At 37.5% G+C, this 26606-nt stretch overlaps 1 protein-coding gene across 1 annotated transcript; it reads left to right on the top strand.

Moving 5' to 3' along the window:
• The first annotated feature begins 581 nt into the window (after window positions 1-581).
• On the top strand, window positions 582-16972 carry LOC123540866 (metal cation symporter ZIP14-like). The gene is made up of 14 exons (XM_045326182.2): window positions 582-701; window positions 1555-1721; window positions 2026-2310; window positions 2478-2595; window positions 3483-3584; window positions 8084-8349; window positions 8782-9061; window positions 9519-9688; window positions 10706-10876; window positions 11473-11529; window positions 12257-12497; window positions 15087-15239; window positions 15810-15997; window positions 16833-16972. Exons 1-14 carry the CDS (start codon window positions 623-625, stop codon window positions 16968-16970), a joined length of 2415 nt encoding a protein of 804 aa, XP_045182117.2. The 5' UTR covers window positions 582-622; the 3' UTR covers window positions 16971-16972.
• Window positions 16973-26606: the final 9634 nt, after the last annotated feature.

The following is a 26606-nucleotide window of genomic DNA, read 5'->3' as shown; positions in this document are numbered from 1 at the left end:
ATCTGGCGGTCCCAAATCTAACTGGAAACGTGACAGAACTGAACCTCAGTGAGATAAGGACACCGTGAAAGTACGTCTAAATTCACATTTTGCTATTATTTTAAATAAACTGCGATTGTTTTCCTCTAAAAGAATATCTATAAGGTATGATTTTCTAAAGACGGAACTCTTATCATAAACCCGGATTAAGATTTCTTACCTGCGCTTGTATTGGCACATGTGGATTATTGTAATATATTTTGAAAAAAGCGTCTCAGAACGTTGCTGATGTAATATCATTTAGACTTTTTCTATCTGTTCATGATCATAATTGAGCCGTGCCATGAGAAAACCAACATAGTGGGTATGCGACCAGCATGGATCCAGACCAGCCTGCGCATCCGCGCAGTCTGGTCAGGATCCATGCTGTTCGCTAACAGTTTCTCCAATTCCAATAGGCTTTAAAAGCGAACAGCATGGAGCCTGACCAGACTGCGCGGATGCGCAGGCTGGTCTGGATCCATGCTGGTCGCATACCCACTATGTTGGTTTTCTCATGGCACGGCTCATATGAAGTTTGTTGGCATTAATATCAAACCCGTTTTTTAAGAATATATCTGTGTAATTCGAAGCAGCACGACAGATGAAGACGTTTTTCTTGGTTTGGGTAACATCTGTGTTGGGAGTACATCCGCACCACGATCATAGACCACCGGAGTTTAGTAAGTGTAATGTACATATACAAATATTAAGAATAATTCAAATTAAAATATGACGTCACGCCGACATATTACCTGGTGTCATGTTGATCTACTACTTTATATAAAAAAAAACTTTTCAGAATAGAAATTATAGAAGAAGAATATTTTGTTAGACTCTAAATTTTACAGTTTATGGTCTATAACAAAATATACAAATATAAATAAAGGTCTCTGATCTATGATTAATTATCTATATACATATGAGGGTGGATGATCAACACTATTCTGTTTAGCATATATATTACAGTCCATCAGCTTGCCCAGAAATATGCGTTTGTATCAATTTAAAGGTAGATTTTGGAATAAAAAAAAACAATACTGCCCATATCTGTACTGATGTGCAAGACGTTGAGATTCAGACAAGTTATGTGGACGCTTACTATATATACGCACAAGGAAAAAACGTATTCTTCCAAAAAAAAAAACCCGAAGTCAGACGTTCAGTGCACATGCCGGGAGACCACATTTTTTAATTCGATAGTATATCTCTTCGGTAAATATCGCATGTTACCGTAAAGGGATCGATCCCGATTCGCGACGAAAATCGGTAGGATCGATTCCTTATTAAAATGTGTGGTGGCGGTTTGAAACCTCGCTGGGCCCAAAGCTTTACCTCTAATTCAACGGTAAACTTTTTTATTAGAAAGGGAATTGAGAGTTACTCCCTTCGTTAAGTCTTAAGTGAACTGTGTCATCTCTTCATCCAGTTGTATATAAAATGTCACTTTATGCCGACTTGTAATACTTGAACATACAGTTTAAAGATCAGCTTGACGAGAAAATATATAATTGAGTGAATATATTTACATTCTAGAATACAAAGATGCAGGGGATTTCAGCAGAGACTTTCAACATTGGATACAATCACGGATGAGCAATAACAGCGTGAACAACATCATAGAAATAGTTTTCGAGAGACTCGGAGTTTACGAGACGGACTATTGTGGTAACACTCCTGGTGCACAGTCGGTTGCGGAAGTTGTATGTCTTTGTTCACGGCTATATAATAGGAATTCCGTCCCCTTTTAAACAAGCAAACTCGTGAAGCATTCCTGTTAGGACTAATATTTTACTCAAACTTTTTTTCTTTATTGTAAGTTTATAAATTACTATTAAAATGCTCTCATTTTAAAACACAAGACAACTGAAACTGCATTTAAAATAAAAAATATTTTTTACTTTGTTATCTTTCCTTCATGTATCTAAGTTGTCCTGTTTAATTTAGGTATTAGTATCTTATCAATGTTGTTGTTTGACTCAATTTAGCATTTATTATTGTTTTCAGTTCAAGAAATCACTTGTTGATTACGATACATCGAAGTTGTTATCAGACGTAACAGAAATCTACACATTTTTCACGCGGGTTTTATCAGTGGTTGTTAGTGCCGACCCATGTTGCCAAACACCTGAAGACTGCATACTCAAGGCGGAAGAATACATGAAAACGAAGACATTTTCTCAAGTCTATGAAATAATTACAAGGAAATACAAAAGGCTTGCTCCTCCAGTAGGAATGAATGCAAACGAACGTTTAATATACGACGTGGATACGTATGCAAATCGATTTACAGTGAGTAATAAAGGTTTCAATTTGTAAAAAAAAAAATATATATTAGAAACTTTCGTCTTGTTTTGCTAATTATAAAACTTGTTAGAGTTTCCTAAGAATTACAAATTTGAATAAAAGTCTCCAGTATATTGAAACGATAAACATATATGTGTTCTTCTTATTACCAGTGCGTTGATGAGAAGTCACTACTGAGGACAGTGAATATTAACCCAGACCATGAGATTGTTAACGAAGATCGGAAAAGAAGTGTACAATCAACGGTTCTCATTTTCTACATATTAAAAGGTAAAATTCATGATGTCAATTCATTTGCTAGAGATCAACGGTAACCGGACGCAACTGTGTTTGCAGGTCTATCACGACCGCCCACAAACTATGTTTTGCAGGTCTATCACGACCGCGCCCAATCTGTATTTGCAGGTCTATCACGGCCTAGTCCCAATCTGTATTTGCAGGTCTATCACGGCCTAGTCCCAATCTGTATTTGCAGGTCTTTCACGGTCTAGTCCCAATCTGTATTTGCAGGTCTATCACGGCCGCGCCCAATCTGTATTTGCAGGTCTATCACGGCCGCGCCCAATCTGTATTTGCAGGTCTATCACGGCCTAGTCCCAATCTGTATTTGCAGGTCTATCACGGCCGCGCCCAATCTGTATTTGCAGGTCTATCACGGCCTAGTCCCAATCTGTATTTGCAGGTCTATCACGGCCGCGCCCAATCTGTATTTGCAGGTCTATCACAGCCGCGCCCAATCTGTATTTGCAGGTCTATCACGGCCGCGCCCAATCTGTATTTGCAGGTCTATCACGGCCTAGTCCCAATCTGTATTTGCAGGTCTATCACGGCCGCGCCCAATCTGTATTTGCAGGTCTATCACGGCCTAGTCCCATCTATTGCAGTTATCAGCCCGCCATTGTATTTGAGGTCTATCACGGCCTAGTCCCAATCTGTATTTGCAGGTCTATCACGGCCTAGTCCCAATCTGTATTTGCAGGTCTATCACGGCCTAGTCCCAATCTGTATTTGCAGGTCTATCACGGCCTAGTCCCAATCCACGACTCTAGTTGTCTACCCTTACAGTCCTTCCACAGATTTCAGACTGTAAAACAGCTTAACTGTTGATGCATATTGGCGTATGTCCTCGTTTAAACAATTTAATGCATTTATTTCAGGGTACAATTTGCTCAGAAATGATAATGAGGTATGTCCGGGAGCCTACCTTCACAGTATATATAGGCACTACTCCAGGGATCACAGTGCAATGTCTCAGTATGGTAAGTACAAACTATCAGACAGCCAGGTTCTATAACGTGCCCAGTGTATAGCACTGATACACGCAAGGATTGCCTGGGTTCCTGACCAGTACACCTCTAGTTGGGTGGGAAAAACTGAAAAGCGTTTCTGAAAATTCCCGAGTAGCTGCCGGGGATCGAAACCCCGACCTCAGGATTGGAAGGCCAGTGTGCAAACCACTGAGCTATCCGTCCAACTGGCGAAGCGCAACAGTACGATGGCGAAGCGCGAAAGTACAATGGTGGCAGTCCGTCGTACTGTCGCACTTCACCATCGTACTGTCACGCTTCATCATCGTAGTGCCGAGCTTTGCCATCACACTGTCGCGCTTCACCATCGTAATGACATCATCGTACTGTCGCGCTTCGCCATCGCACTGTTGTGCTCGACCATAGTAGTGTCACCATCGTACTGTCGCGCTTCGCCATCGTACAGTCGCGCTTCACCGTCGCACTGTCGCGCTTCGCCATCGCATTGTCGCGCTTCACCATCGTAATGTCACCATCGTACTGTCGCGCTTCGCCATCGTACTGTCGCGTTTCACTATCTTTTCTCTGTTTAATTAAGAGCTGAAGAGTTAGGTCCATGTTTCGGAGAAAAAAAGTTCGGCAACATCAAATCATAGAGAGAAGGCATTGTTTTACAGGAAAATTCAACAGCATAAAAACATTTACTATATATTATTCTACAAAACCATTAACAACTTACTCATATATGTATTGAAGGGACTGAAAGAAGGGGCCACACTTCTGGACAGTTCATTGCCTTTAAAAACTCACCATTTTTAAAAAGCTGTTACATGTCTTCGTTTTGATGCATTTGCAACATCGTAATAGTGTTTAAACTTAACATAACTAAATAAAACATCGTACTTTTTGTTTCTATTTTTTTTTTTTGTTTGTTTTTTTGTTTTTTTTTTTTTTGTTTTTTTTTTTTTTTTCAATTGTTTACATTTATTTCTTTACAAATGACATTTTTTAAAGGGGGACAACTCCTGTAGAATATTTTAAGTATCCAACTCTATTGGTCAGAACAATAAAACATGTATTGAACAGATAAGTTGTTTGTCAAAATGCTGATCGTTTTCTAAAAAAATCTGTTGTTTTGTGATATACTGCTAAACTCTGTATTGTATAGTATTGTCAACTCTGTCCAATGATCAAATAATTGGAACGCTTTTCGGCACGGGTATTATTGAAATGAATATCACCAGACCTGATGTTATGCAAATGAATATTCCCCGGCAGAGTGTCACTCAAATGAATATCATCTGGCATGATGATATTAAAAAAATATCATACCTTAATATTGTTTGAAATGTATTATTCCCAGCAAAATAGGTTCCGTTGGTCTATGGCTATATTACATTGTTTACTTGAGGGATAATAAAAACGAATATCACTCAACCGAGTGTTATTTATGAACAAAATAACATTGTATTCAAAATTAACCTCTCTGTGGAAAATTAAATGATGATGTATTTTCATTTAATTAGATCTGGTTGTTTGTGAGAAAATGCTAATAATCAGCTCATATATTTCAAGTCTTGGAACGTTAAAAGGATTTACTCATTTAAAGCAGCATGCCTCCAGATTTGGCTTAAAAATAATCTTTCTTTCAAATTGAAGTTTTGGTCCTATTATGAACATTAGAATATGAATTTTTGTTTCTAAAATATTTAAAAAATTCCAAATCAAGAAAAAAAAGATGACTGCGTCGGGAATCGAACCCCAGACCGCTGCGGCAATAAAGACATTTTCCCGTCATCATTACCAGTAGCGCTATAGCTGAAGTAGTGAATAACGGCTTCAAAATTAATAACCGAGACAGTTTACCTGGACTAAAAGCGTGACAAACGCTTTTAGATTTTCATCTTGAAAAGTAGTAAAAACAGCAAATTCTCATGTGTTTTCGTAACATAAAGTTTGTCAGTAATTAAATTTTAAAGCCTTCTTAAGAAATATAGCATTTATTTCAATATATCTCAAAAAAAAAAAAACAATGTCGCACGATCTGGAGGCATGCCGCTTTAAACCGTGAGTAAATCAATTATATAGAGGATAATTGTTGGTTTCGGTGTAATATCACGTTATAATTTCACCGAGTGGGCACCAAAAGTGATATTTTCACGAGTGGCGCAGCCACGAGTGAAAATAACAACTTTTGGTGTTCACGAGTGAAATTACCGTGATATTACATCGATACCAACAATTTTTCTGTTTATTTTATGTCTAAAACTCTACTTTTGTTGTGTTTATTTCAATAAAATGTCGAAATTTGCGGGAAATTTTATCAGGAAGCATCGCAAAGATGACGTCATTTTAACGACGTCATCGTCATATTGTTTCCGGCTTTCAGTACGCTCGGTAAACTTTTTGACGTTAATCCGGGTATCAGATTTGATAATTTTCACTGAGTGGCCAGTGAGTTTATCAGGATATAATTCACCGTTATATAGAGGATAATTGTTGGTTTCGGTGTAATATCACGTTATAATTTCACCGAGTGGGCACCAAAAGTGATATTTTCACGAGTGGCGCAGCCACGAGTGAAAATAACAACTTTTGGTGTTCACGAGTGAAATTACCGTGATATTACATCGATACCAACAATTTTTCTGTTTATTTTATGTCTAAAACTCTACTTTTGTTGTGTTTATTTCAATAAAATGTCGAAATTTGCGGGAAACTTTATCAGGAAGCATCGCAAAGATGACGTCATTTTAACGACGTCATCGTCATATTGTTTCCGGCTTTCAGTACGCTCGGTAAACTTTTTGACGTTAATCCGGGTATCAGATTTGATAATTTTCACTGAGTGGCCAGTGAGTTTATCAGGATATAATTCACCGTTATATTTCGATAAACCACCGAAAAACATAAAATAAATTTCGATAAACCACCGAAAAACATAAAATAATCACTTATCCCTTGTTACTATAACTACAAATACACCAAAAACAGAATATGGGTTACGTGCAATTGTATTTGACACCATTTCGATTTACGAAACAATTGCATAGTTTATTTCAATGTATTCTGTATCTTTTCCTGGAGCCAGGCAATCTTTGGTTTACCTGCAAAATACTAAAATACTGTAAAGCAACAGCAAGAAAAACACCAAAAGGTGCCAGTGTTACCAGAAAAGGGTGTAAATTTTGTATACCATTGTACAATAACGGGTGGGTGGGATAAATTGTTTAAGTATGAAATAACTTTCCGGTGTCTGCTAGCCAATCAGAGCCTTATTAAATTACAACATTTTGTAAATCTCATATTAACCATTCTTATAAATGACGACCACATAGCGACTACGCCCTCGTGTTTTGAGAGAAATCATATGTCATGGTACGGACTTGGTCACGTAGAGTATCAGACAACCGGTTAGCACAGTCGGTAGGGCATTCGCCCTGTATGCGAGGGGTCCTGGTATCGAGCCCCGGACTGACTGCGCATTTTTCTTACTCTTTGACATTCGACGCTATTTTAATGGTTCAGCCAAATGCTTGTTGAAACAAGTCGTCTGATTGGTTCAAATAAAAATAGATTTGCGAAAATAAAAATAGCAATACTGGAAATCCAAACTATACAGAAGATGAATGTGAATGGTCATACTCAGATCTTCTTTTAGAGGATCAAAGTACTTTAGTCAGATTGTAATGTCATATACTGCGCAAATACTTTAGTCAGATTGCAATGTCATATACTGCGCAAATATATATATATATAGAGAGAGAGAGAGAGAGAGAGAGAGAGAGAGAGAGAGAGAGAGAGAGAGAGAGGACGTATTTTCGGGAATTTCACGGTTGTACCTATCTACATGAAATGTAATACCAATGAACAAGTAGAATTCCCAATCATTTTACTAGTACGCTAAAAAGTAGAAATTCACGCATTCATATCCTAGTGAATAGGCCATTCTGTGCAAAACCAAAATTAAAAGATTTTACAGTATATACTATATAGTAACTCTTGATACAAAATAAAAAATACTCTGAAAAACATCATACAACTTACTCAAAAGTAAGACTGTAGATCATATAGGTTTTCAGTACGATGTGTGTTACAATGATGATTTTAGCAGTACGCACATCCTAGATATAAAATTTGGCTCATTCTTTTACGCAAAATTCGTTGGTGAAAGTTATTTGTGATAAGAGATAGATATGATTTATGTCACATGGAGGTAAATTAACTGACTTATCTATACATTATTTCCGTGAAAAGCCACTGAAACCGAAAGTCAAGAATCTTTTCATCCCTGCAAGTAAATCTGAAACAACGTGTTCTAGTATAATATGCCTAGATGAAAAAACCAAAAATGTACTCAGGCAAATCATCTAGCCTTATGTACAAATTAAATAAATGATTTCACACAATCTGATTAAAACAAATATGAAAGCTTGTAGCATATGACTCTAGGTTTATGATACATGGACGGAAAATAAATGTTCTCGAATATATATCTTATCGTTTTACAGAACTGTCTAAACTGATGCAGGGTTTAAGATATCAGCCACAGCACAATGTCCAGTCAGACAAAGAAACCGGTCATATTCATTCTCAGGGAGAGAAAAGACAGGCCCCTGGATTTCACCCGTCACCTCTGGATGTTGAGAACAGGTTTCAAGAATTTCATGATAAAGGGCCTTTCGACCAAGGTCACCGATATTTAGCGCCAGACCATGAAACTATTTTCCTGAACTACGATACTCAATGTAAAGAATGTGAATCTAATGCAAGACAGGTAATATCTGATTTATTATTTGAGCCGGGCCATGAGAAAACCAACATAGTGCATTTGCGACCAGCATGGATCCAGACATCCGCGCAGTCTGTTCAGGATCCATGCTGTTCGCTTTCAAAGCCTATTGCAATTAGAGAAACCGTTAGCAAACCACACGGATCCTGACCAGACTGCGCGGATTGGATGCTGGTCGCAAATGCACCATGTTGGTTTTCTCATGGCGCGGCTAAATTGTCTTTTACTGATCTATTTTTTCTAGCAAATATCATGAGGATGTACAAGACATTCAAGTTAAATAGCAATCATAATAATAATACATAATTCATATCAGGAATACAACACTTCATTTCTGTCTGTTGCAAAATAAATACAAATTTGTAAACAAATATTTAAATATAATGATATACATGTAAGCATGGTCTGTCTTTTTAGTGCTTTGATTCACATCAGCTTATATCAATATTCACTGGAAGACCTGTGTCCCCACACGACAAAGTTCCGATGGCTTTATTTCTGGACATGTGCCCTGCATTACTTTACAAAACGTTGTTTAAACCATGTCATCATTCCCAACATCCTCCACACCCTCCGCACCGACCAACACATACACCCTCAATGGTATCCACCACTACGACAACAACATCACCTTCAGCCAGTATGGCTTCCAAGTTGAACAGTTCATCCACTGAGGAGACGATGCCTCGGTATAAAAGTATGTTTATCCATATCACACTTTATTTTGTATTTAATACTGTACGTCATCTTTGCATTGAGCGATATAGATCCCCACAACAAGCAACCAATGAAAGACCGACACAGGTCAGTTTTGATAGAGCATCAGAAAGTGTTATCTTATAAAACAGGTTTAAAATTAATGGACGTTTTATCTTCATAAGCACTGTTGCTTGCAGAGAGTTTTACAGTTTATAGCCGTACGTTAATACAAATGTAGCTAGAAATAACTGAAAATGGTATATTAATGGAATGTAAAATTCAGAGAAACGAACGTCAGTAAACAGTTTCGAAAACGACACTGTCCTATCGTCTATAGAAAGTAATCGCAACGTTATTCCCTTATTATTCAAGACAATAAACATGTAATGTCAAAGCTACCATAACAAGAAATCAGGCACAGTTTAGAACTTGTATAATGTAGTCTTTATTTCCAGGTTACCTGTACGGATCGTTATCGGTACTAGTAATAAGCCTGTGTAGCATCGTCGGTGCCGGTTTTATGAAGGTTTCCCGGACAGAATTAAAGACATACATGATGGGATCCATGTTGTCCCTAGCGGTCGGATGCCTTGTTGCCGACGCCGCCCTTCATTTACTTCCAGAGGTAACACTACATAGCTCGTGCCAACGTCTTTCTTATATTTAGACCTATTTTAAGTAGTAAAACATTTAAGAAGAAACAAAGTAAAAATAATAACAGACACGGTTTATGAGTGAGGTTAGATGTACCATTAACCGGATTAAGCCCCCAGTGGTGTTTTCGCCACTGGCTGTTCCAAGGCGGTGTCCCAATGTGTTCCTTTACTGAAGTGTTCGTTTTGGCATTATATGTTTTCTTCGTTTTCCTTGGCTGTCTCTGTAAGTGTGCGTGCGTGCATGCGTGCGTGCGTATGTATGTGCTGGTCGTGTGCGCTTCCACGTGCTGTGAGTTGAAGGTTGGGGATCTTGCGACTTCCCTTTTAGATATTCATCGGCGTTTTTTATTAAGCTGAGAACCCCTAGCCCCCGCTTTTAAAAGCGGTATTATTATATATTCCATGAGTGGATTTAATTATCTTCTTTAGAAAATAAAGAAACAATGTAGTTCTGTCGAAATTCAGTAATGTCTGAACTGTTAAATCGGATCATTACCTTAAACAAAACTGTACAGCTTTTCACTAGTATGAGTACACTATACCAAATCATTTTTTGCTATAGTAAATGAGACTTTGCGATATTATTCATGATGATTGTCTAGATTTGTTATTTGTAACAACACAGAAGATAAATAAATATTGAATCGATCGTTCAATAAATATGTGAAGTGTCTGTGTCATTGAGTCGATTTGTATCATTGAGTCAATTCCTTGTTATTGTAGAAGCTATCAGAGAGTTCCAATGAAGGCAGTAATGTGTGTGTGTCTGTGTGTGGGGGGGGGGGGGGGGGGGGGGGGGGGGTTGACGTCATTGGTGTTGCACATGTCATTGGCTTCCATGAACAGATTTAACCATTCGAGTCTGCCATCATTTTGCTTTGTTGCGTTCTATGCTTCCAAAGGATCTTCTTGTCACAAATAACTGTTCCATGAGATATAAACTGTATCTACCCTGCTGATGTGCACTGTAATTTGTTTTATTTTAGATCATAATGAGTGACGAAGATTTGGACAGTGAAGAACTGGTACCGGCCTATCTGAGAAAGCTTTGTGCCTTTCTAGCCAGTATATACGCCTTCTTTATACTGGAGTTGTTATTATCTATTCGTCATAGCCACAGTCATACACTGGATATGGGAAGTGAACAAATTAAATCAGTAAGTGTGTTTCATCATCCATCATTCTGCAGTATTCAGCATCGTCAACAAACATGACCACCAGGGATCACTCTACCTAATATTAAAACGGAAGTTCATCCAAGTTTTTTCTGTTACGTTGACGAAAGCCATAAAATATGCGGAGTGCCGTAGCGATATGAAATATTTAGACGATGGAAAATAAACCACTTACTTGTTTAGTATGCATAGTACCCGTCTTTAAGTGAGAAATGCGCGACTGGAATGAGTTAGTACATGTTCCCTTCTTATAGTATTTTAGGGTCAGGGTATGACATGAACAGTGTTTTGTTTTCTTTCTGGTCTGGCGCCAGTGGTATAAACAACTTTATCCAAATTTGCGATACCCATTCATGTTTCGAATATGTGCTATAGGGCCGAAATACGTTAATAGTGTGCCACGGATCGCCCAAATAAGATGTGTTAACAGCATGTGAACTCCTTGTAGGCACATGTTTACTCTCCTGTTAAAACACTGATTGAAAATGACAAGTGCAGCAGTTTTTTTTGTAGTTTCATTTACAGTTTTGATACCTATTTGACTTAATTAACATCATATGTAATTTTAACATTTACAGATAAGTCTCGAATACAGAAAGGACGATAATGTGATCCTCGAAACAAACTTGAGTCTGGTGAGAATTTCGCATTTATATATTAACCTGCAAGATTAAAGGACTGGAATTTGATCTTCTTATTAGAACTTCTAAACGAAAAGACACTTAAAGCTGAGATTTCATCATTTATGCAGGTTTTGAAAAAAAATCATGTGACATTGAATGAAAATATGTTGGCAAAAATCAATGAAAGGTGTTGATTTTCTTCGTTATTTAATAAAGTTTCGTTTTGTGATTTACTGGAACATTTTGCAGACAAACCCTGATTCAGTTTAAACCAAATATCACTTTTACAAAACACAGTAATAAGGCGTAAAAAATTGTTCGTTTCTGGTATCCCGACCTACTCTAAATTTTTGGCCCGACCCTAAATGTTTTTATAGCCTTGGAGAATATTTTTTCAACTTTTTGACAAAAAGTTGTAAAACTGCACTTTTTGTGCTTTTAACATGCTCAGTGATGTTAGAAATCAACTTACTGATGATTTAAAGGCACAATCCCCTTGTTTCTATTCATTTTTGACACAAAAATAATTTCTGAAAGTCTCCCTTAGTAAACCCCCAACCCCCCCCCCACCAATCCCCCTGCAAAAAAAAATTTCCGACCTACCTACCCTAATTTTTTGAGCATGTTACTGGAAACAAAGATTTTTTACGCCTAACCCGATTCTTAATAGAAAAGGCGCAAGAATTGTTCTTAAGGAAATTATGCTTCATTAGGTTTTGACATTCCAATGGTCTTTCAGAACAATAGATCGACGAATGCCCGTATTCCAAAGACATTAAACATAGATCACGAAAACAACACAAGCATGGCATCTAATTACAGCGGACATCCAACAGACAGCAGCATTCACGTGCTCGAACCCCGATTGTCTAATCCAAACCAACACAATAATGCATCTCGGACAGAACCCAGTAGACAGGTGATCGAATCCAGGTGCTCAAACACAAGTGATAGAATCAGTATACACGACGCTGAATCAGGTATGAGTGTTTCAATGCCTTCACCTTTATAGAGGAAATACTGTTAAGTATGGGAATACTGTAAAGTATTGTTACGTCTAAGGAATAAAGATCATTTTAAGACAGATGTTTGATTAATATTATAGTTTTTCTTCCGCTTGAAGACCTATATCTTTACATATTACGCAAAACAAATAATCAACCGTTTTTTATATGATACAAACAGTCAGTTCTGACGTCAATAGTACGTCTGCTTAAACAAGTGAGTCGTAAATTTACTCTCAGAATCAGTTCATTTGGTGCTAAGAAGCTGTGTTGTATCAATATTTATCGCACTGTGTGCCACTCAAAAGTGCATCTTTTAGGGCTGCGTCTGATCTAGAAAAGTGCAATATAAGTACACATCCGATTTTGTTTTTCAAAGTCGCAAAAACTAGGATGTTGGTAAACTTCACAACCATTTCCTAGTTCTGTTTTAGTTTGGATGGGTGAAGGACCAGTATTTGAGACAATTCTGTATTATCTTAGTGTTTTGTACCAATAAAAAGAAAAAAAACTTTCCCTCATATTTTAGTGCACTAGAATTTTTTCCGTGCGGACATGTTCAAAATTTTAATATCGCGTAGAAACGATCATTATACGATCCGCGCCATGAGAAATCCAACATAGTGGCGAACAGTATGGATCCTGACCAGACTGTGTGGATGCGCAGGCTGGTCTGGATCCATGCTGGTCGCAAATGCACTATGTTGGTTTTCTCATGGCGCGGCTCATATTATAGAGACGAAAATGTCGTTGAAAACGACTGATGCGGACGCCGTTCACGGATCCATAATGGCGCGGTGTGCTTCTCGCGCCATAGTCAGAATAGCCCTGGGTACGCGAAAGTACACGCTCATATAGCAACGTCATTATGGTTGGTGAAAGGTTTCAGGTCGCTTCTCAGACACTGATAGTATCGTGGGAAAAAGCAATATAATTGATAGTAATACTGTGTGTGGAACATACGGAAATAGCCGAAAATATCAAGATAAAAAGAAGATAAGAATGTATTTTGAGGTTTCTTTAGCAATAAAATAATCATAAAGGAATTATGGTGGCTGATTTCTGCCATTTCGCGTTTTCGCCCCGCGACCCCGCCGAGCGAAAACACGAAAATCAACAAGTTAAAATGGCGGGGGCGCGGAGCGATAACTCGCTATTTAGCGTGGGCGCGGAGCGAAAACTCGCTGTTTAGCGGGGTCGCGGGGCGAGATTTAGTAACTAGTATGTCGGGGGCGAGAGACGAAAACACGATAATTAGCGCTGCTTAAAACGTCGAGTTTTCGCACCGCGCCCCGACAATCCAGTCACTAAATCTCGCCCCGCGCCCCGGTAATTATCGTGTTTTCGCTTCGCGCCCCCGCTAAACAGCGAGTTTTCGCCTGGCGCCTCCGCCATTTTATCTTGTTTATTTTCGTGTTTTCGCTCGGCGGGGTCGCGGGGCAAAAACTCGCTATTTAGCAGGGACGCGAAGCGAAAACACGATAATTAGCGGGGTAGAGGAGCGAGATTTAGTCACTGGAATGTCGGGGGCGCGGTGCGAAAACTCGACGTTTAAGCAGCGCAAATTATCGTGTTTTCGCCACGCGCCCCCGACATACAAGTTACTAACTCTCGCCCCGCGACCTCGCTAATTATCGTGTTTTCGCTCCGCGCCCCCGCTAAATAGCGAGTTTTCTCCCCGCGCCCCCGCCATTCTAGCTTGTAAATTCTCGTGTTTTCGCTCGGCGGGGTCGCGGGGCGAAAACACGAAATGGCAGAAATCAGCCACCATAATGAATAGATAAGAATGTCTATAATAATATAAGCAAATGACACGCCTGGTTTCATAACAGCCAGCACTAAATGTGCCATTATGGCAAGATGTCACAACCTAGCCGTATATTAATCTCTTATTTATTCATGCAATTATTATGCATACATCATCCAATAGTTGTCGTCTGAGGAATTATGAACTGGAACAAAATCCGCACGGAAGATTTTTCAAATTGTGTTGTTTGCAATTTGTTCTGTTTCAATATTTAAAAAAATGGGCTTAAAAGTCTATCATATAAATTGATATACAGTCAAACCTGTGTTAAAGACCACTTCTGAACAGAGACCACCTGGCTCTAAAGACCACATGTTTTGTTTCCCATTTTAACATTTACAGTGTACTGTATTTTAATCTGTGAATAAAAACCACCTCCCAATAAAGACCACATTTTGGCTCTCCTAAGGGTGGTCTTTATCGACAGGTTTGATTGTATCCTTAAACGTTACATTCTAATCGTTGTTTGTTTAAAAAAAAGACATTTAGCATTGTTTTATGCTTTTTCATTGAAATTTTAAAAAAGAAGTCCAATGAAACATCACAACAGGATTTTCCCCACAAAAGCTGGCTAAATACTACCAAAACTCCTGTGTCGTGTTATATGAATATTTTTTATTGACTTGATTTATTCAACATAAATCCTACCTCAGTTTAACCGTAGTCACTGTCAGCATAGATAAACTATAGGTAACTGACTCCCTTATTTGATCAAATACTGATAGTCTACGAGATAATTGATGTTTCCTTCACTTTAGGGGTGAAAGCCCTTGCATGGATGATAATCATCGGGGACGGAATTCACAATTTTGCTGATGGGCTTGCAATAGGAGCAGCTTTTGCTCTCACATTTACAAAGGGGATTTCAACATCAATTACAGTATTGTGTCACGAACTGCCACATGAATTAGGTAGGACTATATTCCGCCCTGCTAAATTCGTATGTCGTTTCTTTGCATTGTATCTTTATTTAATTTCCATACGTGCAAAACTGTTCTACATATGCCAAATAGTTCTACGATGTCATTTCATTTTTTTTGCAATAGTAATGACCGAAGCGTTAAACTATGAAAATACTAGCATCAGTGTGATAGTCAGAGGAATTTACTTCAATTTTGACAACACTGTTCTCTTGATTTCACTCTCACCTTGAATGTAAAAAATCTGTATGTTATGAACAGAAAGAAAATGGCATTTGGTATAAATTATTTATATACATGTATATCATATTTTGCAAAGTATCTATGTATGTATGTGGAGTAAAGGACATTTTTCACTATAGACATTTAACAGACTATAGACTATTAACATTCTTCGATACAAATAGTTTAATGAAATTCATTGCTATTCGTATACCTTTTTAGGTATTATGTGCATCAGATTATTTTTTCATAAATCTCAAAAAATGAGAAAGTATCAAATTCTTATTTCTTAAATTGGCAAGTATGCACAATATCTTACAGAAACTTTCTGTATTGCAGGGGATTTTGCTGTACTTGTATCTACAGGAATGTCTATCAAAAAGGCTATGTTGTTGAACTTTGTGTCAAGTCTGACTGCCTTTGCTGGACTGTACTTAGGGCTGGCTCTCGGAGAGCAGGAAGAGGCGTCACAGTGGATATTTGCCGTCGGCGCCGGCATGTTTCTATACGTAGCACTGACCGATCTGGTAAATGATTTTATTTTTTGTACATACCGTTAATATATTCTGTTTGTTGAGAGAACATTTCATGAAGTGTCATTAGTATCGCCACGATTTACCGGTATCAAAGTGTCAACGGCAGTTCTCTTTAATAAGGTAAAGGGACTATATTGTCCAATGTATTTAAACTGTCACGCATTTGTATGCACGTCACTGATACCTGTTTTCGGCACTGACCCTGTGACCGTTCGAGCCAATGACAAATCTAACAATACCTTGGAGGTCATATTCCTTTTAGTACTCAGAAAATTCTGCACATATTCAAGGGAGTGAAAAGGAATACTAGTATTGTTCTGGAATGATTAGAACGTGTGCTGATCATTGTGCACACAGAACAGTCTCGCGGTAATATTTACGACAATGTAAAGCAAGTTGTGCTTCATATCCACTGTCTTAGGATCTTTTGCGCTTAAGGAATACCCAATTAAGCCTAGGAGTATATTGTTGAAAACACGCGGCCTCAAAGACTGGTCTAACAAGTGTTTTAGACATGCCTAGACGTGCTGCATAGATTCCTTAGGTTTAGATTAGGCAAACTGATCTAGGACCTGACTGCTGTGCTCTTGTAAGGACATTCCGTTGCTTGCCGTGCACACCATCGTATTTGCTGCAAGTGACAATTTTTAAAATGTGGCCATATAGGTAGATGGTCTCAACATGGTGACTGTTTCATTGTTTTGAAGTTTAGGATGGAAAGTCCGGTATTACTGTGACAGCTGGTTGTCTTCTTTTATAGCACATTATTATGTCTTAAGAGGCATCAGAGAGTGTTCAGTACATTTATATTTCTTTACTTTTACAGGTACCAGAGTGTAAAGAATATTTTAAGACGAAATGCACAATCAAAATGTTCCTTGGACAAAATGTAGGTCTGTTGCTAGGATACGTTGCCATGCTCTTGATTGCCATGTATGAAGATAAACTTGAAATAAAAGCATGATTTAGAAAATTACATCGTTTTTTTTTTGCTAGGAACTAACACATTTGCACATCTCATAGAACAAGAGCTGTCACTGTTGGTGACAAATGCCCCCGAAGCATGCCCAAGAATGCTACAGTTGTCTGCGCAAAAAAACACATATCATTTCGTGACCTTGACCTTGACCCAAGAGACCCGGGTCATAAGCTTGACACCTCAATATAGTTAACATTTGTGTCAAATTATTTTCAAATCCCTTGATAAATAGCAAAGTTATTGACCAGACAAGAAACACCTTTGACTTCTAAATGTGACCTTGACCTTGGAGCTAGGGGTCTATGTCTTGCGCATGACACGCCGTCTCAATATAGGGGTCATTTATGCCAAGTAATTTTAAAATCCCTTCATCAATGGCAGAGTTATTGACAGGACACGAAACTGACCATGTTAACCTTTAACCTCAAGTGTGACCTTGACCTTGGAGCTAGGGGTCTGGGTCATGCGCATGACACGTCGTCTCATTATGGAGAATATTAATGCCAAGTTATTTCAAAATCCCTTTATGGATGGCAGTTACAGCCCGGAGACGAATTTACACGAACGGACGCATGCATAGACACACGAACGGATGGACGGACTTACAGTGCGATTTTAATATGCCCACCTTCATAAAGAGCTGTAAACACACGTCCGCTGTGATGACCCGTCACGGGCAAGTGGTTATGCAGTTGTATGTGATCTTGACTTTTGACCAAATGTTTTATAAACAAGAGACCATCTACTGACTACAAGCAACAGTCCTTTGAAGATTGACAGTGACAGTGTTCTTTTAATTAATGAGCAGAAACTTCTTTTCAGTCTAGGTCACTGTGACACTAACCAAAGATCTACTAACACCCCCCCGGCAAACAATTGGGTTCATCTACTGATCACAAGATATCATCCTATCAAGTTTGACGACTACGCCAAAGCATTCTTTAACAGACACTGTTTTCAGTCTTGAGGTCACCGTGACCTACACCTTACTGACCCTAAACAATAGGGGTCATCTACTGACCACAGGTGATGAAGTTTGAAGACTATAGGCCAAAGCAGTATTAACTTATCAGGCTGAAACAGTTTTTCAGTCTTAATGTCACTCACACTATGACCATTGACCTTCTGACCCCGCAAATCACTTACATTGGAAGACCAAGCGTTTTCTAGTTATTGACAGGAAACCAATAGTCTACCGACAGATAATGCGTAAAACAACATGCTACACTAGTAAAATCGTTGTCATGAACATTTACTACGACAGGGTCTTTCAAAATTAGTTGAAAGACCTTGCCTGTGTTTAACAACAGAGATCCAAGATGATGTACTCGTTAACACAGTGTTACGACAATCTCTTTTTTTTTTATCAAAACTAGTAATACAAGGTTTCATAAAGATAGGAACAACCACCACACATATTTTCAGTCATAAATTATTTATTTCATTTTCATTTCAATCACTTATGTACATCAGTTGTTATCCTTATTCAATAGTTAAAAACATTTAAATGAAAAAGTTCATCAAAAAAATGAAGAAGAAAAAAAGCACAAAAAAATGCATATTGACATTACATGCATAAAGCAACTCCATAGTAAAGTTTACACAAACCGTTACAATGTCTTGTAATTGAATTTAACTGTTCAAAGCATAGCACATTTTATGTAGAATAAACGTTTACCAAGCATTTTGGCTGTTTGTGACTTCTAACAAGAGCTGTCTGATGACAGCGCGCTCGACTATTCGAAGAATTGATTGAAGAATGGTGTCAAAATATTTCCACGGATATTCAGACAAAAGAAATAAATAGATTAGACAAACAATGTTCCTGTATTACTTTGATTTCGATAAGTCTTGCACTAAATGACAATATATGAGCCAATTTCAAAGTCCAAAAAGGGCCATAATTCAGTCAAAATAGTTATGTACTCATGCCTACAGATGGAAATCATAATGATAAACAAGTGTTCAAAGTTTAAAAGCCATATGTCAAATAGTTTTGACAAAACATGGACTTGTATGGAAACAGAACCAATTTCAAAGTCCAAAATGGGCCATAATTCAGCCAAAATAGATGACAGAGTTATGTTCTCTTTCCTACAGATAGAGACTATTATACTAAACAAGTGATAAAAGTTTCAAAGCTATATGTCAAACACTTTACAAAAAATATGAACTGGTACGAAAAACTTAACCAAGATTTCTAAGTCAAAAAGGGCCATAATTCAGCCAAAATCCTTGATGGAGTTATGTACTCTTGCCTATAACTGGACATGGTGATGGTAAACAGATGTTGAAAGTTTCAAAGCTTTATCTCAAAAGACTTTGTCAAAATATGAACTGGTACGAAATATTAACCCAGATTTCTAAGTCAAAAAGGGCCATAATTCAGCCAAAATCCTTAATGGAGTTATGTACTCTTGCCTATAACTGGACATGGTGATGGTAACCAAGTGTTGAAAGTTTCAAAGCTTTATCTCAAAAGACTTAGTCAAAATATGAAATGGTACGAAAAACTTAACCATGATTTCCAAGTCAAAAGGGGCCATAATTCAGTCAAAATCCTTGATGGAGTTATGTGCTCTTGCCTATAACTGGACATGGTGATGGTAAACAAGTGTTGAAAGTTTCAAAGCTTTATCTCAAAAGACTTTGTCAAGATGTGGACTGGTACGAAATATTAACCCAGATTTCTAAGTCAAAAAGGGCCATAATTCAGCCAAAATCTGATGGAGTTATGTGCTCTTGCCTATAACTGGACATGGTGATGGTAAACAAGTGTTGAAAGTTTCAAAGCTTTATCTCAAAACTCTTTGTCAAAATATGAACTGGTACGAAAAACTTAACCATGATTTCTAAGTCAAAAGGGGCCATAATTCAGCCAAAATCCTTGATGGAGTTATGTGCTCTCGCCTATAACTGGCCATGATGATGGTAAACAAGTGCTGAAAGTTTCAAAGCTTTATCTCAAAAGACTTTGTCAAAATGTGGACTGGTACGAAAAACTTAACCCAAGGTGTGACGCCGACGCCGTGGTGAGTAGGATAGCTCTACTTATTCTTCGAATAGTCGAGCTAAAAATGATTTAATGTGTTCCTTAAACTGAACAGTAAGAACCAAATCATTTCCTATCAAATGTAAATACAGACTTTCTTTCACTCACAGGTGCCAACTGAATTAATTTGTAACTGTTCAGCTGTGACATACATATACCTGTTTGCTGAAGCCAATTACACATGCATAAATTTTCTTTTTACTTCTACAGCTGTTACTGTGATTACCGGTAATACCTCCAAGTCAGAGAAATTTTTTTTTATCCACCTGGAAAAGTATGAAAGGGACTTTGGGAAGAGGTAACCCTAGTGACGCTGAACTTTAAGCAGATGAATGAATTATGAAAATGAATAGTTTGACCCCCTTCTAGGAAAAAATGCCAACAAAGTACGAGTTTGCACCATTTTGTGAAGCTGCAAACGGAAAACAAAATGCAATTTTTGTAAATATAGTTATGATCTTGTTTGTAGAAGAAAAATGTATTAATAAAGTTATTTGTAGACTCATCCGTCGTAACAGCGTAAAATTTATTTCTGGAATTCTGATAATTACGTGACAAACAAAGAAAAAAGGGCATTTGCAAAAACTTTAAAAAAAAAAAAAACAGCAAAAAACAATGTTCAATCTCTAAACAAGAGGGCCATGAAGGCCCTGTATCGCTCACCTGACCTATTGACCTAAAGATCATCAAGATTAACATTCTGACCAAGTTTCATCAAGATATGTTCATAAATGTGGCCTCTACAGTGTTAACTAGCTTTTCTTTTGATTTGACCCCGTGACCTAGTTTTTGACCCAACATGACCCAGATTTGAACTTGACCTAAAGATCATCAAGTTTAATATTCTGACTAAGTTTCATGAAGATATAGTCATAAATGTGGCCTCTACAGTGTTAACAAGCTTTTCCTTTGATTTAACCTAGTGACCTAGTTTTTTACCGAAGCTGACCCAGGTTTAAACTTGACCTAAAGAGCATCAAGATAAACATTCTGACCAAGTTTCTTTAAGATATGGTCATAAATGTGGCCTCTACAGTGTTAACTAGCTTTTCCTTTGATTTGACCAGGTGACCTAGTTTTTAATCCTACATGACCCAGATTCAAACTGGACCTTAAGATCATCAATATTAACATTCTGACCAAGTTTCATGAAGATATAGTCATAAATGCGGCCTCTACAGTGTTAACAAGCTTTTCCTTTGATTTGACCTGGTGACCTAGTTTTTGACCCCAGATGACCCAATATCGAACTCATCCAAGATTTTATGGAGGGTAATATTCTGACCAAGTTTCATTAAGATTGGGCCAAAAATGTGACCTCTAGAGTGTTAACAAGCTTTTCTTTGATTTGACCTGGTGACCTAGTTTTGACCCCAGATGACCGAATATCGTACTCGTCCAAACTTTATGGAGGGTAACATTTGGCCAAGTTTCATTAAGATTGGGACAAAATTGTGACCTCTAGAGTGTCAACAAGCTTTCCTTTGATTTGACCTGGTGACCTAGTTTTGAACCAGATGACCAATATCGAACTCGTCCAAGATTTTATGGAGGGTAACATTCTGACCAAGTTTCATTAAGATTGGGCCAAAAATGTGACCTCTAGAGTGTTAACAGTCAAATTGTTGACGACGGACGGACGGACGGACGACGACGGACGCCGGACACAGGGTGATCACTAAAGCTCACCTTTGAGCACTTCGTGCTCAGGTGAGCTAAAAAAGTTTTGCCAATGTAAAACAGCAAACAATCTCATAATCTGATATTATGACTTTTCAATAACATAAAATTTTATAGGCTTTTTATTAAATGGATTAACTGAATTTTGTATAAAACATGACACTTACTAAACACAACAAACATAAAAAAATCCAAGAATCTACATTTCAGAGGTATTCCACACAAACAATTTTAGGCCATCTTAAGCACCATATCAAAATAATCAGCTCTTGTTCAGTTTTATATGATTATCATAACAGAAAGACTTTCTGTGACAAAGTTATATCTCATTCCAATCCATGATATTTGCATTGTGCTGACAAAGTATAGATTTCTTATCTACCATCCTTCAATACTTAAGCAGTTCTTGAGTCATGGTAATTGACTCTAAACGAAAAGTAAAAGATCAAAATACCTGTCAACCATTATAAACAGTTCAAGTCAAAATGCCCCTGCATTGTTTTAAAACAATATCCAGTTCTTTTAACTTCAGAGGTGGTATGCAAATAACAATGCCTTAATCCTGAACGAACTATAAATTATAGTTTGTTTGTTTGTTTGTTTTGCTGGGCTCTGTATCACAACCCAATTTAATTTGTGAGGCAGCTTTTCAGCTTCAATGGTGGATGAAAACCCAAGGTGCCTTACCAGACATTACTTCAGGCATGGTGGGAACCTGGGCAGACCCAACAGCCTTCTGCACGCCAGATGAAAAGCTTCGTCACAGGACAATCTGAGTAGGACTTAGACCCATGGCTGAGGGACAAGTGATTAAAACTAAGTATCCAAGTACTACCACAAATTAAACTGATGAAAGCAATGGCAAGCATAATACTTCATGACCTGAATAGCTAATGTTAAGCAACTGGAATGCTCTAGAAGCTGATATGACTTCATTTAGACATGTGACTACGATATGACTCTAATTTGAGATATGACCAAGATATGATTCTATATAGAGATACAGTCACACGTTATGACTCTATTTCAAGATACAGTCACAACGATATGACTCTATTTTGAGGTACAGTCACACGATACGACTATATTTAGAGATACAGTCACACGATATGACTCTACTTAGAGATACAGTCACACAATATGACTCTATTTAGAGATACAGTCACACGATATGACTATATTTAGAGATACAGTCACACAATATGACTATATTTAGAGATACAGTCACACGATATGACTCTACTTAGAGATACAGTCACATGATATGACTCTATTTAGAGATACAGTCACAAGATATGACTCTATTTAGAGATACAGTCACATGATATAATTTTATCAAGAAATATAATCAAAAAATTTACCTTTCAAAGAAACAGGAATGTATCTAATCCTGGCTACAAACTTAACAATTTTTCATTGTAACTCAATAGCTGTTAATTTATATCATATACACAACAACATACGTTACTTTCCTTCTGATTTAGTACTGAACTCTTAAAATTCCTTATGCTAGCCACGTACACCACTAGAAAAATAATTTTTGATGACTACAAAATGGACAAGATGCTTCAAATGATACTAATGCCCAATAATGGACTCTGACAAAGCCTGCATTTTTTATCATAATTATGATATACCTTTTAATCAGACTGGCTCTATCTTGCAGTTAAAAGTTAGCATGAACAAATGTGTATAGCTAAAACGCATGGACCTACAAAAATTCACATACTTGAAGAACTGTTTCTTCAAAATCAAAACTAACAAAGCAATAAAATCACCAACTAACAATACTTGAGGTAATGACAAGATCTGCACACAGTGATCAAATATTTGGTGATTAAAGACACGGTAATCAATCACACCGTTGAAAATACTGCTTTTCTCAGTTTAGCTGCACAACAACAAAATCAAAATGTCTAATTCTACTTACTAGAACTGTTACATATACAAATTTTGAAGTAATGACTACACTAATCATAAGATCCAAAGGACTATTACTTAACAAGCATTCATATTAAATACAATGCAGACATGGCATTGTTCATGAATAAACACGTCGTCTTACTGTGGTACACATTCATGCCCAATAATTTTAAAATCCATGCATGAATGACAAAGATATGGACCGGACACGCCCATCAATGCACTATCATGAAAAATGACTTTTAACATCTAAGTGTGACCTTGACCTTTGAGCTACGGACCTGGGTCTTGCGCGCGACACATCGTCTTACTGTGGTACGCATTCATGCCAAGTTATTTGAAAATCCATCCATGGATGACAAAGATATGGACCGGACACGAATGCACTATCATGAAAAATGACCTTTAACGTCTAAGTGTGACCTTGACCTTTGAGCTACGGACCTGGGTCTTGCGGGAGACACGTCGTCTTACTGTGGTACACATTCATGCCAAGTTATTTGAAAATCCATCCATGGATGACAAAGATATGGACCGTACACGAATGCACTATCATGAAAAATGACCTTTAACGTCTAAGTGTGACCTTGACCTTTGAGCTACAGACCTGGGTCTTGCGCGCGACACGTCGTCTTACTGTGGTACACATTCATGCCAAGTTATTTGAAAATCCATCCATCGATGACAAAGATATGGACCGGACACGAAAATTGCGGACAGACGGTTCAAAAACTATATGCCTCCCTTCGGGGGCATAAAATGTTGTGGTCATGTTCAGTTTCAAATAAAATTGTACATGGTTAAAGAACATCATTTGTATAACATACAAAATACAAAGATTCTTTCCTCATATTGGAATTCTGTTATTAACTTTTTAACAACAAAAATATAATGCAGCATTTAAAGTAACTGCGTATGTTTAACTAAGGCACTTAATGCATCACTGCACCAAGGCTAGGCTTTTCTTTATGACAAACCAATAAATAGAAAACAGTGTTTAACAATAAGTAAATACATACACTAAGTATAGTAGTCGCAACTTGACCGCGATGGTTGACCTTAGGCTGATTATTCATATCGATTATTTCATTATAGTATTCAAGGGTGCTTGGGGTAGCCATGTATATTTATATTGAATTAGTTTGTATACACTGCAGTATGAAAGTATATATACTTACATTTGATCAGTTAAAACTTTCCAATACAGTAATTTATATTTACATAGATTTATATTTCCTTTTTCCCGTGCAGCTCAAGTTTTATGTACACTCCTTTTCAATAATAGGTTGTGCCTCCTTATGTATTATAATGCAAAGGTCAACCATCGGGGTCAAGTTGCGTCACTATATATATTAATTATTGATCTGTTGGGGTTATAGCCACAAAGACACAGTTTAGATCTTCAGAAGATGTCTCAGCATTCAATGTTGTGCCAGTCAAGGCATTATTTCATGATAGCCAATTATTCCTTCTATGCAATATTTTCCTGTATTAGTTAATTATTTGGCTGAAAATCTGATCCAACAGATTCAAGTTTATATGTAAGTACATAATGCAGAGACATTCAAGTTTATATGCAAGTACATAATGCAGAGACACCACGTAAAATATCAGGTAAACAGAGATAACCAGTAAAAGAAAACATAAAAATCTCAGCACTTTAAATAAGTTATTACTCAATAACAGTTTTTAACACCTAGTAAAAACTTTCAAATAAGTAAAGGGATGGGTACATTATATTATACAACATAGTTTTTTTTTTCTTTTGTCTCTTTTTCTTTTCTTTTTAACTTTTTCCCCCTTTTATGCTGTAAAACTGTTAATATTTATAAATGTCCACCCGAACATGGAAGGAGTAATTTCAAAGTTAATTTCTATTTTTTAACTTGTTAGGGTCTTAACCTTTAGTCTGCTGGCACCAAATGTTTCTGCCTTTGCGACCAGTGCAGACAAAAATCAGCCTGCACATCCATGCAGTCTGACCATGGTCTGCACTGTTCGCTTTTCAGTCAGTAAATTTTACGTGAATACCTCTTTGAATAATAAAAGGTATAGCCCAAATTGAATGATGGACCAGTCCATTTTGGAAACTTAGCAAGCTAAAGGTTAATTTTACTTCTCTTTTAAGTAGTGGGCCCATAATAACAATGTGCAATACATGTTTTCTCCATGATAGGCTTTCTCTTGTCTTCTTGTTTTTTTGATTGAAGGCCATGTGTGTGACCAGCTACATGAACAACTAAAGAATGCCAAATTGGTTAACGTGAATACAGATATTACAGTGTCACTACTGGTATTTCACCTTAAAGGAAGAAGTTCTCAACTATTTCCAGATGTTTCCATTACCAAACCATAACAAGAGCACCGCAATATACTCCCGAAGGTATGACCTTTGACCCCTGTGTGACCTTGAAGAGAGCCATCCGAAACATGCGCTCTGCACATCGTCTCGATGTGGTGAACATTTGTGCCAAGTTTCTTAAAAATCCTGCAAGCAGTTAAAGAGTTACAGAGGAGTACACGAAACAAAGTCATATGACCACTGACCCCGAAGTGTGACCTTGACCTGGAAGCAAGCCATCCTAAACATGCGCTCTGCACGTCATCTGGATGTGGTGAACATTTGTGTCAAGTTTCTTTGAATCCTTCAAGGGGTTCATGAGTTACAGAGCGGACACGAAATTGCTAAAGGACAGACACCGGCGTCATATTTTACATCCCTTCGGGTGTATAAAAACAGTGTAACCTACACTGAGAAAAAACTCAATACAAAGCTTTCTTTCCCTTCAGGTAAGTACCTTGACCTCTATACAATAACTATCACTGTACAACAATCACATTTCAATACCCCTTGAAGTGTGCATGTACAACGCTGGTACAGAAACATTATTCACAGTTTTACAATAAAGGGTTTTATATATATATTTTTTTTTTTTGGTTTGGTTTTTTTGTGCCAGAATAATTTT

The sequence above is a fragment of the Mercenaria mercenaria genome, chromosome 16 (genome assembly GCF_021730395.1).
Source record: "Mercenaria mercenaria strain notata chromosome 16, MADL_Memer_1, whole genome shotgun sequence".
Lineage (NCBI taxonomy): Eukaryota > Metazoa > Mollusca > Bivalvia > Venerida > Veneridae > Mercenaria > Mercenaria mercenaria.
Note: the sequence above shows the minus strand (reverse complement) of the source record. Positions and strands in the feature narration are given on the sequence as shown.